Source organism: Molothrus aeneus, chromosome 1 (genome assembly GCF_037042795.1).
Source record: "Molothrus aeneus isolate 106 chromosome 1, BPBGC_Maene_1.0, whole genome shotgun sequence".
Taxonomy (NCBI): domain Eukaryota; kingdom Metazoa; phylum Chordata; class Aves; order Passeriformes; family Icteridae; genus Molothrus; species Molothrus aeneus.
In genome coordinates, this window is record NC_089646.1 from 2829403 (window position 1) to 2843424 (window position 14022).

A 14022-nucleotide genomic window follows, 5' to 3' on the forward strand; every position below is an offset into this window, starting at 1 on the left:
AACACACCAAGAATAATGGCTAATATTTTTTCATAGACTTAATTAAATCGTTAATTAAATCTGTGCCATCACTGAGTGTCAGACAGCCCAGAGGGTCCACAGCAAGAGATAAAACAGATTCATGTGCAAGTTTTACTATGGGTATAAATAATTAGAGCTACTCTGCTCACCCATGTCTGTCAAAACTAATTTGCTTCTTTGTGAGCTCTGTGGGAATAGCTGGACCTGGACTGGCCATTTCAGGACCCAGGGGACTTCCTAGACATCCATGGGTAGGCAAGCAGGACACAAAAGCTGCTGGAGAGCTCAGCCACCCTGGAGCATCAGCTCCAGGCCAGGCAGGTTGTCCTGCTGTGCCTCTAGACTTCATCCAGAGGGGAACGATGAACCCGAAGGCCTGAGCAGGAGACCCTCAGTTTACTATAAGGTATTTGTGTTTAGATGTCTTAATCTGTGAGTTTGAGCCCACCCTTGCATTTCCTTTATTTCTCTCCAGCCTCAGACACTCTCTCAGTCACTGGGATCTGGAAAGGATGGATTCATTGGTGCCAAGGTGCCCACAGACTGTGCCACTGGGGCCCATTTGCATGTAGGACAGAGTCACAGAATCACTGAGGCTGGAAAAGAGCTCTGGGGTTGACTCCAACCTGTGGTTGAACCAGACCATGGCCCTGATTGCTGTGTCCAGTCTTTCCTTAATGCCTCCAGGGATGGAGACTCCACCACCTACTGCAGGGAAAAAGCGCCATTCCTCTCCCACAGTCCTCAAATCTCCTGCTTTAGTGAGGATTTTAAAGGAACTTCCAGCACAGATCTCGTATCCCACACAGGGCTGTAAATAAACACCTCTAACTCCATTTCCAGACCCCTGAAAAGTGACTCCAGAGGAGAATAAAGGACAAACCCGTGCAGCAAAGCAGCCCTGGGTGGGAGCTGGCTGGAGCTGGGGATGCCACAAAGCCCACACAAGACCTTCCCTTAGCACATCCTTCCAGCTTGGACTTCATGGCCTATTTTTAGCACAGCTAAAGGTCCAGCACCTTCAGAGCATCATCAGGAGGAAGCCCCAGCCTTGCCACCCATGACCCAAACAGCAAATCGGGCTGTTAGATTCACCCAGAGTCCTCTTCCCAAGCCCATGGGTGTCCCCTGTGGTGTCACAGCAGCCAAACCTGCTGCTCTCCCCGCGGTGACTCACGAGCTGACAGGCCCTTCCTGAATTCCTGGGGCTGGAATTACAGCTGTTCCCCCGGCCCCCCTCCCTTCCTCCTTGTCCAATGTGTCATATTAAAGGGTGATCGGCTTACACATGCTGCACTATGGATTCCTTAAGCCCTGCAGTGCTGTGTCTATATATAAAGCCCCGAGCTGGAAGCTGAAGTGCACAGACAGCTGGGAGCATAGCAAGGTTTCACATTCCCGGTGTGCCAGCGGTCTGGAAGCCCGTGAGGCTGTGAGCTCTGCTTTCTTTACTCAGGTTTAGGTGCAGCCACCAATATTTATCCATAAAAGAAGGACTGGGGCGAAGAACGAGTGGTTATTCGCCACCATGGGTTTGCCTCTTGATCAAGTGGAAGAATTGCGTCTCTACCAGCAAACTCTTCTCCAGGACGGACTCAAAGACATGTTGGACCACAATAAGTTTCTGGACTGTGTGTTAAAAGTGAAAGGGAAGGAGTTTCCCTGCCACCGGCTGGTGCTGGCAGCCTGCAGCCCCTATTTCCGGGCCATGTTCCTCTCAGACATGGAAGAGAGCAAGAAGAGGGAGGTCAGCTTGGAAGATGTCGACCCAGACGTCATGGGCAAGATCCTGCACTACATCTACACCTCCGAGCTGGAGATCACCGAGCAGAACGTGCAGGACATCTTCTCCGTGGCCAACATGTTCCAGATCCCCTCCATCTTCACCGTGTGCGTGTCCTTCTTGCAGAAGAGGCTCTGCCTCAGCAACTGCCTGGCCATCTTCCGGCTGGGACTGATGCTGGACTGCGCCCGCCTGGCCGTGGCCGCCCGGGATTTCATCTGTGACCGCTTCGCGCTGGTCTCCCGGGACGAGGAGTTCTACCAGCTCTCCCCCGACGAGCTGATCGCCATCATCTCCAGCGACTCCCTCAACGTGGAGAAGGAGGAGAGTGTCTTCGAGGTGGTGATGAAGTGGGCGGGGGCCAAGGAGCGCGAGAGCCGGCAGAAGGCCCTGCCTGTCATCTTCGAGAGCGTCCGATTCCGCCTCATGCCCGGCGACTTCATCAGGGAGCACGTGGAGAAGCACGCCCTGGTCAAGTCCAGCCCCGAGCTGCTCAAGAAGCTGCAGATGGTGAAGGACGCCCAGAAAGGCAAGTTCACCGTGGTGAAGAAGAAGAAAGTGAAGAAGAGCAGTGAGAATCAAGCAAAGGAGGATGTTGTCAATGGAGCAGTGGATGAAGGGGAGGACACGGAGGAGGATGCTCTCCCTGGGATCCTGAACGACACCATGCGCTTTGGGATGTTCCTCCAGGACCTTATTTTCATGGTGAGCGACAGTGGAGCAGTGGCCTATGACCCCAATGCCAACGAGTGCTATTTTGCCTCCCTGTCTACTCAAATCCCAAAGAACCACGTCAGTCTGGTGACCAAAGAGAATCAGATCTTCATCGTCGGAGGACTGTACTACAACGAGGACAACAAAGAGGATCCCATGAGCTCCTACTTCCTACAGGTACTACCTTTGTCTTTTGTTTCTTTGACCACTTGGGGACATCACCAAGCTTTAACTCCCATAATATTTGTTGTCATGTGATTTTAAAGTTGTTAATGAAGGAGAATGATCTGGGTTGCTTTACTGAAGATTCTTCTCCCTTTATTTTTAAGGATGATGCCATTGAGGGGTGGTTGTGGTAGTTGAGGAAGAAGGTTTGAAGGAGTAGGAAATAGGAATGAGCCTTCCTGATCCAAATCCTGAGGAGAGGATTGTTTAGGACAATGAATTTGGCCCAGCCCTGGCTGCCACAGGGTTCACAACCTGGGAGGTTTGTGGCATCAGACCTTGCATCCCCTGCCTTCCCTGGTTATGAACCCCAGGAAAACCCAAGGGTGACACTGCCAGGTGCTGAAAAAGGAGCAGCAGCAGCCTCAGCCACAGAGCAAACACCCCAAGGACACAGGGCATGTCCCTGCCTCCCAACATGTGCCCCATTCCCAGTGCTGTCCTGCCCCTGGAGATGGGCTTGGTCCAGCTCAGAGTCTCTGCCTCAGCCATTTCCATCCTGAGAGGGGGAAACCACCTCGAGCTGTCTTTGGGGATACCCCTCAGGGAAAGTCGCTGTTCTAACTCAGCAGTGACCCAACTGTGACTGGATTGAGCTGTGCAGGCAATCTGAGCCCCAGCCTGGGCTGCAGCCCAGATTTCTTTCCCTGTAGACAGCTAACACAAGGCTCCTGCCCTTCCTCCTGACCCCAAGGAATCCAGTAAATCCTCTATTCTTCCTCCCATATCCAGAAATCCTTTTTTTGTTCCTCTCCATGGCTCAAATCTTCTGGGAAGAAACAATAACGTGTCTCAGGCTCGCATCTTCTGGGAAAAACAATAACATCTCCAGGCAGAAAGGATAAAAGGATGGTGGTTGCCAAGCTGAGACACAGAGCCCTGATCCCAGCCTTGACTCATTGCCCTCATCAGTGGGGCCGCACATCACACAGGGACCAGGCTTGTCCTCACCTGGGAAGGGGCAGGGGGTGAAGCCCAGGGAATGAGAAGCCAGGAGGAAGAAACCCCAGCCCTATAGAGCAGGAGTGAATGGGAAAGCTGAGGAAGTGCTGGGGGTGCCCTGTTTGAGATACAGCACTGGACAGTCCATGATGACCGAGGTGTGGGCAGCCCCATCAGGTACCTGTGAGGAGCAGGGCAATGCATTCAGCCAAACCTGTGCCTAAGGATCAATCTTCCCAGCAGAGGAGGAGCGGGGTCCAGAGACCTCACAGAACCTCCACAGAATCATAGAATGGCCTGGGAGGCCATCCTATGGAATCCTGAGAGGGACCTTGAAGATCTCATAGTTCCAAACCCCTGCCATAAGCAGGGACACCTCCCACCAGACCAGGCTGCTCAGAGCTCCATCCAATTTGGCCTTGAACACTTCCAGGGGTGGGGCAGCATCCTTGGAAATATTTAATATTTGGCTGTACAAAGCCCTGGGAAACTGCTCTAACTCCACACCTGTGCCCCTTTGAACACGTGGATTGCATGAAAAACCTTTGGTGGTCCTTCCCCTCAAAGTACTGTGTGGTTCTGAGCTGCAAACAAAGTAAGATTTCTCTGTTCAGCTCCCCGTTTGCCACTAATTCAGTGGCAAGTGTCCTGAGCATCGTGGGGCGAGTTTCAGCTCTTCCCCACAAGAAGGGTCTCTTCACACATCACCATGTCATTTGTGCTTGGGAGAATCAGACAAACCCTGGGACCGGAGAGTGCCATCAGTTTGCAAATGTTTAATTTATTACATCAGTGTCATTCTGTAGCTCAAAGTTGCTGTATGAACAAGAGAGGTTTTGAGCCCTTTTTTTCAGCTCAAATGACACATTTAGACATGCAGCTCTATGACAAGCCACTGTGCCACAGCTCCCTACACCTTCTGACTCTTTCTATCCCCCCAAATTTCACATTCTCCCTGCTGGAGCCAGGTGCATTAGGTCAGGGATAATTTAGATTTAAGGACAGGCACCAAAATATAAAAATGCTGATAAATCCCAGGGGCCTTGCAGATTTTGGCAGGAGCAAAATGATTCCATTGACATTTCAGATGGGAAAGGGTATCCTTTCTTCGTCACTTGCAAGATTTATGACTCGAAAACAATGCTGAACCCATCAAGAAGCAGGAACCACCCCGATGACTGAGCTGCTCAGGGTTGCACTATAAATAACACATGTGTGGACCACAGCTTACAAAGAGACAAAAACCACAGGCACCCAGCTGAGGGCGAGTCTTTGGAGCCAACCCATCAGGCTGGAGCTCCTTGGCCTGAGCCCATGGCAAACAATGCTCCAGGCAGTGCTGCGTCACAGCTTCATCCTGCAGCCCCACAAAATTGGCTGCAAGACATCCCTCCCTCCTCTATCAAGATATAATAATTGTTTTTTTCCCAATTCCCATTAAGGCACAGTGCTCAGAGTCTCTAGTCTAAGAATTTTTCTTTTTTTTTTTTAATTTTTTTCGGGTGGGAGACGAGGCATTGCTTTGATCTACAGATGCCCAAGGATTTGGTGATCTGATCCAGCAGTTTTCTCTGGCACAGTTTATCTGTGTAGCCAATATTGCTGGCAGAACCCTGTTACCTGGCAGAGATGGAAAATGCCAGGATGAAATACTGTGAGGTGTTTTCTATGCTTGAAAAGGCTCAGGAGAATTTCTAGGATTGAAATGCTTCCATTCCTCCAGTCCCAGGAACAATCCATTGCAAGTGCAGCAAGAAGTCTTTCACCCAAAGATGACCAGGCTTGTTCCAAGTTCCGAGTTAGAAAAGGAGACTCGGGAGAGAGCTTATTATTCCACAACTCCCTAAAAGGAGGCTGGAGCAGGTGGAGTTGGCCCCTTCTCCCAGGCAAACAGTGACAGGATGAGAGGACAAGGCCTCAGGCTGCACCAAGGGAGGTTCAGGTTGGACATCATGGAGAATTTTTTTACTGAAAATGTGGTCAGGCATTGAGATGAGCTGCCCAGGGAAGTGGTGGAGTCACCATCCTTGAAGGTGTTCAAGAAATGGCCTGATGTGGCACCCAGTGCCATGGAATGGACAAGGAGGTGATTGGTCAAAGGTTGGACCCAATGATCTCAGAGGCATTTTCCAACTTTAACATAGTTCTGTAAGGACCTGGATTTGATGAATAGAGCAGAAAATGTTGCTGCAGACCCATCTCTGCTCTTATGCCTTGTCATAAAAGGTTTATCATACAAATTGTGACTTGGGTTTGCTCTCAGATCTCCCATCCTGCTCCAGCTGACAAAGGCACAGCCACAGGAGCATTGCAGGGAGTGCTGCTGGGGTGACCAAGCTGCACATGGGAGCACACTTTGTCCTCCACCTCTGGACCCTGATTTTTGCTAATCAAATGGACACACACTAATGATCATTTGTTCCTTTCCAGTACGACCACCTGGATGCAGACTGGCTGGGGATGCCCCCCCTGCCCTCTCCTCGCTGCCTTTTTGGTCTGGGGGAGGCAGAAAACTCAATTTTTGTGGTTGGAGGGAAGGAACTGAAGGAGGGAGAGAAGACCTTGGATTCAGTGCTGTGCTACGACCGCCTGTGAGTGTTCCTTGGAGGAGAAATGGAGCAGCTGCCATGGGTCAAAAGGCTTGGGAGAAGGGCTTGAACTCTGTATGAGGATGCTGGGACTGTCCTCGAGCTGTGCCCTGGGGCTCTGAGCTGTCTCCTTCCAGCTGCTCCCTTTATTGAGCCTCCTGGAGAGGGAAGCCTTTATGGGGATATTTTGTTATTTGGGATTGACATTAGTAGATGTTCACGTGAGACATGTACAGAGGTGGTTTTTTTCTTCTGCTAAATCTCCTGCTCTTGCCCATTGATTAAAGGATCAGTGGCATTCACTGTGGTCTCACCAAAAGAGGTTTGAACAGAAAAGCTTGTTTTTAAATTTTTCAGATGTGTCACAGAATGGCTTATCCTGATTGATATCAGGCTTAATATCCAATTATTTTTGGACAATGGGCTCTGACCCATGCTAGCTCATGGGCTTTATTAAAAGGCACCATCCTGTTCTTCTCTCAGGAGACAGAAACTTCCAAAGCCTGCTGCTCTCTGCCCCAAAGAGACAGAGCAGCAGGCACCAAGAAGCCTTTTCTTGGTCTATATTTAGATGTGCGTGCTTCCAAGTCTGTTTTATAGGCAGAGATTTGAAACCAGTTCCATTCCCACAGAGCAGGGCATTTATCTGCCCCTGCAGACTCTGGGAAAGAATTTGTCTGCCCCCACTAAGTGTCTGGGGGTGGTTTGAGTGTCAGTTTGGAGCTGGTAGAGATGTGATCAGCACCATTCTATCTCTGGTTTTTTTTTGGTCATTATTCTGATTGAACATGGCTGAACATGAGCCAGCCATGTGCCCAGGTGGCCAAGAGGGACAGTGGATTGTATCCATCCATCCATCCTGGATGGACCAGCAGGACCAGGGAAAAGTTTATTCCTTTGTGCTGGGCACTGCGAGGCTGCACCTCAAATCCTGCATCCAGTTTTGGGCCTCTCATGACAAGAAGGACATTGAGGGGCTGGTGTGAGCCCCGAGAAGGGAACAGAGCTGAGGAAGGGTCTGGAGCACCAGGAGCAGCTGAAAGAACCTGGGGGGCTCAGCTTGGAGAAAAAGGGGTTCAAGGGGTCATTATTGCTCCCTATTCCTACCTGAAGACCTCAAGAAAACAATGGATATTAGCATAAATAATCTGTTCATTTTATTATTTTACTGTCACCCTTTTTAAGGATAATTATTATTATTTTTAGGGTCATTATTATTATTTTTAGGATCATTAGACATTTATTGTCTGAGCCTGTCTCCCATTACAGACCTTGTGATTCTGAGACTGAGTCCAACCCTGTGCTGACCTCCAGGCCTGGGAAATGTCATGTCCTCTAGGTGTCATCCAGCAAGCTACAAATCCTTTCGCTTCCCATCTTTTTCTGACCCATCTTTTTCTTTCCCATCTTTTCCAGGTCCTTCAAGTGGGGTGAGGCTGATCCCCTTCCCTACTCAGTCTATGGCCACGCAGTGGTATCACACAAGGACCTTGTCTATGTCATTGGGGGCAAAGGAAGTGACAAGTAAGTCAAAAAGAAAGGGAAAATCAAGGAGGGAATCCCTCACACCAGTGGGAATGCAGAGTTGGTACCTCCTCAGCCTGCTTTAAGGAGGGCTGGATGGGATGGGAGATGTGGATCCTCCCCTCTCTGCTCACCTCTGTGCCTGCAGCCCTTTCCAAAACCTTAGGAGGCCAACAGGACATCAGGAAGATGGCAGTGTCCTCTCAGGAGAGAGAATGTATTGTGCCATCCCTGGAAGCAGGCTGGAGGGGGCTTTGAGAGAAACTGGTCCAGTGGAAGGTGGCCCTGCCCATGGAGATTGGAATGAGATGTTCTTTAAAGATCCTTCCCAATCAAACCACAAAAAAACCCAAATGTCACTCAGATTGGGAGAGGCAGTGAAGAGCAAGAAGCCCCTTCACTTTTAGGGTGTCCTGTCGTGGGCTTGTGGAGCAGAGTGGTCACCATAGCCAAATCCAGACATGTATTTGCAACAGGAGGGAAAAACCTGATCCACCCTGACCCCATCCCACCCTCCTGCAGGAGATGAGCTCAGCAGGAAAAGCCTCTCTCAGGAGCATCACAGTGGCTCCCTTGCAGGGCACAAATGTGGCTGTTTGCAGAGCAAACATTCCACAGTCCAGCAAGGATTGGTCCTGCTCGGGAAGGGCTATGGTCTGAAAGATGTGAACATCCTCACACTGCTCACCTGGCCACAGGAGCATCACTGAGGATATTTGGCAGCATCACGGTGGATCAGGAGCAATAAATCAAAGCCTTGAAGGCTTTGAGAGGTCCTAAGGGGCTGCCTGGACCTGTATCCAGGTGTGTGAGCACCAAGCTGAGCTCTCAGGACTTCTGTCCAAGGGTACAGCAGGAGGGGATGCGTTACACACACAGGTGGTGACTCCAGGCAGGGACATCCTTGGGTGCACACCCAACAAAGTCAATGTGAAGGAGCAAAATCCTCCCTAGGCACCCCACCTTCTTCCCAGCAGACACCCCCAAACCCCTCCAAGAGCAAAACCACCCCTTGGAAAGCGACCAAGGCTCCTTTTCCCTCTCCTTTTTCTCCAGGAAGTGCCTGAAGAAGATGTGTGTCTACAACCCAGCCAAGTTTGAGTGGAAGGAAATGGCTCCCATGAAAACTGCCCGCTCCCTGTTCGGGGCCACCGTGCACAAGGACAAAATCTACGTGGCAGCTGGTGTCACCGACTCTGGTTTGACCAACTCCGTGGAGGTCTATGACATTGCCACCAACAAGTATGTCCTGAGTTGTGGTTACACCAGGAGTAGGTGCAGGTGTAGGCTCAGCAAATTCCAACCATCCTGGAGTTTGTTTGTGGCTCCTGATGTCAGTTCCTCCAGTTTATACGCCCATGGGAGGGGAGTTGGAGCTGGATAATCTTTAAGGTCTCTTCCAACCCAAGACATTTGAGGGTTCTATGGTTCCTCAGAGAGCTGGGCATCACCAAATCCACTGTGGTTGGGGTGGGGATCATCTCAGGCTTGTCCTCAAAGTGGTTTCACCCACTGTGCCATCCTTGGGTTCGCTGGGGCTTCACCCAACACAATCGACCCTCAGAATTTGGGTGGCTCTTGCAGCTGCTGCCCCAGCACTGGGACAAACTGGCCCATGCACCCAAAGCAAAACAAACTTGAACGATGATGATGGGAACAGTTTCCCTGAAAACAGCCAGGGTATGGTCCCATAACCACCTTGACCTGCACAACTGGATCTGTCCTAGTGAGCTCAGCTGTTGAATCCTGATTTGAGGCCGTCCTCAGCGTGGGGGTGGCCAGGATGCTCCAACTTTGAGGAACATTTGAAGGAGCTGGGGCTGTTTAGCCTGGAGAAGAGGAGGCTCAGAGGTGACCTTATTGCTCTCTACAGCTCCTGCAGGGAGGCTGCAGACAGGTGGGGTTGGTCTCTGACAGAACCAGAGGACACAGCCTCCAGCTACGTCAGGGAAGGTACAGGTTGGATATTAGGAAAAAAATTTTCACCGAAAGAATAATAAAGTACTGGAATGCTCTTCCCAGGGAGGTGGTAGAATCCCCATGTCTGGATGTGTTTAACAAAAGACTGGACATGGCACTGGGTGCTATTGCTGAGGTGTTAGGGCACGGGTTGGGCTCGATGATCTTGGAGGTCTCTTCCAACCTCATTATTCTGTGATTCTGTGATTCTGAACTTGTCCCCTCTCTCACGTGGCAGGTGGGACACCTTCCCTGAGTTCCCCCAGGAGCGCAGCTCTGCCAGCCTGGTCAGCCTCTCTGGGGTGCTCTACCTGCTCGGGGGCTTCGCCACGGTGGAGACCGAGTCGGGAGAGCTGGTGCCAACAGAGCTCAACGACGTTTGGAGGTGACAAACCTTCCCCAGGGCTGTCCCAGGGAGCATGGGAGGGATGTTAGTAATGAAATAGATCATTTCTGTCTGGTTTTATGCCGTCAGTGTCAGGTGGAGGTTGTCACCCCAGCACCAGGCTGCAGGCTCAGCACTCAGTGTCTGGGAATTTTGCCCTGTGCTGTGCTGGAGGGCACATTGGTGCTTCAGTGACCTCTCCCAGCCTCACGTAGCAGCAGACCAGGGAAAACTTGCTCCTTTGGCTTTGTTGTGCATTGACATTTTGCCTGGAGCTGGTTCCAGACTCTCCTTTGGTGTGGAGCAGCATCTGTGCAATGTTCCTCTCACTGGGAACAACCAGTGCTTGGGCTGGGAAGCAGAGTCTGGGTTAGGAAGCAGAGAGTCTGGGTTGGGAAGCAGAGAGTCTGGGTTGGGAAGCAGACTCTGGGTTGGGAAGCAGACTCTGGGCTGGGTAGCAGATAGTCTGGGCTGGGAAGCAGATAGTCTGGGTTGGGAAGCAGATAGTCTGGGCTGGGAAGCAGAGTCTGGGCTGGGAAGCAGAGTCTGGATTAGGAAGCAGAGTCTGGGTTGGGTAGCAGATAGTCTTACATGCAAGAGGAGTGGGCAGAAAGCACTTAGTGACAGCTGCTAGTGCAGCATTGGCTGCTCCTGTCCCTCAATTCAGTGCTCTGGCACCCTCAGCAGGATCCTGCTGTCCTTCACCATGGATGTTCCACCTTGGTGCCATCAACCCAACTCCCAGAAGAAAAATATCCCCTCCCCTGCAAGACCACGCGCTGACATCCACGTCCCCCAAGGCAGAGCACGCCAGGGCTGCAATTCACGCCAATTCTTGTGGCCATATAACTCCTGTGGGCTGCCACCCCTATGGAGAGCAGCTGGAGGGAGGGAGAGGAGACCTTTCCTCAGCATTGTCTGCCTGTCTCTCCCCAGGTATGACGAGGAGCAGAAGAAGTGGGAAGGGGTTCTCCGGGAGATCCAGTACGCCTCCGGTGCCACGTTCCTGCCCGTGCGCCTCAACGTCCTGCGCCTCACCAAGATGTAGTCAGGAGAGATTGGTCCTCTTTCCAGGGACTGCTGGAGCAAGGAGGGGTGGGGAGATGCTTCTCAGAGATGGGGCATCTAAACACTGCCCAGGACATTGCATCTGTGATTGGTAATTTTTGGATAAGTGGGAAAGAGGGGAGAGTATCTGGAAAACCTCCCGGGAAATTGAAGGGATTCACAAGGTAATTAGAGAGGGGATTTGGAGTCTGTAAGGAGCTGGGGAAGGCTGAGAAGCACAGAAAAATTAGTTATTCCAGTCTCAGGAGACAGGACAAATAGATGATACATTTTTTAGCTTATTTCTTAATGTTTTTTCCCATCTTTTCAACTGCTGTTGGTCCCCTCCAACAAACAGGGGATGCAGGAAGTGAGGACAAGGATTACATTCCCCAGGGAAAAGCATCCACAGAGTATTTTCCAGCCTAGGGTGTCTGTGAGCACAGTGTTCCTTGGAGAGGAGAAGGAAGGGTTAAAGTCAAGTGGCACAGGAGAGACCTGGTAGAATTTGATGAGTTCCTGAGTGAAGAGGGTTGTTGGGATAAGACAGGCAGAAGAAAAGATCATGTGAGCAGCAGAAGCACCTTGGAAGATGTGGTGAAAAGCAAATAATCTCAGTTCTTTGCCTCCAGCTTGACTTTGGAGTTTTGAGAGGCTGGGAGTTAAGTGTCAGAAAAGGAGGAGTCACGGAAGTTGTAGGGTAGGAAGGGGGAGAGATGGACAGAGGATGCCATGTGTGGTCACCTCCAGCCTTTTGGGCCCCTCATCTTCAATCACAGATCACAATGTCCTCACCTATGGATGGACAAATGCTGGTTTTTAGGGAAAGGTTTTATATTTTTGCTGTTTTTCTTATTTTTCATGTTCAGATTTTTTTTTTTTTTAAAGAGTATTTTACTTTGCTAATATCTCAGATGTGTTTGGCTCAAAGAGAGCTTCTGACTGAGGAAAAACGCGTATTTATTTTAAAGTTGTCAATAATGAAGTTTTGACAGAGACACGACTGTACTGGCAGCAGGAAAAAAGATCTGTTAGAGCAAAAATCTCCTGATGCCCACACCATCTGACCAGTGGTTTATTCAAAAATAAATGTGACTATTCCAAAAGAAACCCCCTGTGTCTGCACATTGATAAAGCTGAAACTGATCCTTCACAGCAACCAAAGACAAGGACTGAGCACAAGTTGTGATGGACACATGCAGCAAAACAGCCCCATGGAGAGCCTCATCTTTTTCTTGTTATTTTCCCTCATTTGAGAGCTGAAATTTTAGTATCTATATCCTTACAGCCCTTCCCTATGGATGTCACAACCAGGAGTTTACCCAGGACTAGAAGGAAGCTGGATGCCTACACTGACAGGGTGAGAAGAAATGGCCTCAAACTGTGCCAGGGGAGGTTTAGATTGGATATTAGGATGAGTTTTTTCATGGAAAGGATTGTAAAGCACTAGAAAAGACAGTGATGGAGTCACCATCCCTGGAAGTGTTCAAAAAAATGTGGATATGGCACTTAGGGACATGGTTTAGTGGTGAACAAGGTGGTGGTGCCGGGCTGGTGTCTGGACTCAATGAGATTAAAAGTCTTTTCCTACCTTTCAATTCTATGAATTGAATTCTTCCAACAATTCTATGATTTTTCCAACAATTCTATGATTCTGTGATGTCATAGTACTATTAACAGGGTTGATAATCAATAATAATTCAAAAAAAAGAACAAAAACAAACCTTGCAAAACAATTGCCTCAAAGTGGTATGAAAATTCTGGTATCACAAATCTAGGTCAAAATGCAGTTGTGGAGAAACTGAAATATGTTTGTAAGAAAAAAGAATTCAAGAGAAGTAAAGGAACCAGAGTCTTGTCCTGGTTTCATTTGAAGGATTTAGGAAGTTACAGGATAAGCTCCTTAGAGGACAATCACATCAGAACAGTAATGAAATATTTCAAAAGAAAAAGAAATCCAAGGTGACTGGCTGTCACAAAGTAGCTTAAAAAAAAAAAAAAGGAACAAAAATCTTTGAAACAATCAAATGTGTGAAAAAGGCACGAAAAAGAAATAAACACCTTCTGCCTAGTTCTGCAGAAATTCATGTAGACAATTCCCTAGCTAATCAAAGATGACTCTTCCAAATAGCTTCTGGCAGAAAAAAAGAGAAAAATTCAGGAAAAAAGATTTTAAAAAAATAATCCCTGCATAGAATAACCATTAAAAAAAGTCATTTATTACAGTGTCAGGATCCCACCTCCTGCCTCCAGCAACAGCATCCCTGGAATTGTTCGTGAGGAATGAGTAGAAGTTGCACTCAGTGCTCTGGTCTGGCTGACTCAGTGATCTTGAAGGTTATTTTCCAGCCTTAATGATTTTGTGATTCTGTGACCTTTGCTTCAGCTCTTCTTGCTGAATGCAGGCTGGGAAGTTGTTGATGATCCTAATAGAGGTTTGATCCCCACTCACTTCCTGCCACACTTCTTGGCTCTCCTGGAGGAATTCTGGGCTTTTTGAAGCCAGCAGGAGAATGTTGCTGACTTTCCATGAGCTGTTGTGATGTAGTCCCTGATAAAGGCTCAAGATGCTTCAAATAAACTGGAGTTTGGTGCTCATGTGTGGTTCACATCCATTATAAAGCTGTGGAGAAGCCACCACTGGCACAGGGCAGGAAACTATAAAATAGAAAAAAATGGCTGTTGTATAAAAATATCCAGAGGAACTTGAAATATCCCACTGCTGGAGCAACAAGAGGCAAATCTCAGCACATGCTGGTCGGAGGAAGGAGGCAAAGTTGGACATCACCAAGTGAAGGCATGGCCTGGGGATGTTCTTCCATATCTCCAAGAGG

At 49.3% G+C, this 14022-nt stretch overlaps 1 protein-coding gene across 1 annotated transcript; it reads left to right on the forward strand.

Annotated features, from left to right (window-relative positions):
• Positions 1–1415: 1415 nt before the first annotated feature.
• KLHL40 (kelch like family member 40) lies at positions 1416–12298 on the forward strand. Its single transcript, XM_066554946.1, has 6 exons — positions 1416–2695; positions 6116–6276; positions 7690–7797; positions 8854–9039; positions 9995–10141; positions 11078–12298. The coding sequence occupies exons 1-6, from the start codon at positions 1550–1552 to the stop codon at positions 11187–11189; spliced, it is 1860 nt and encodes a 619-aa protein (XP_066411043.1). The 5' UTR covers positions 1416–1549; the 3' UTR covers positions 11190–12298.
• Positions 12299–14022: the final 1724 nt, after the last annotated feature.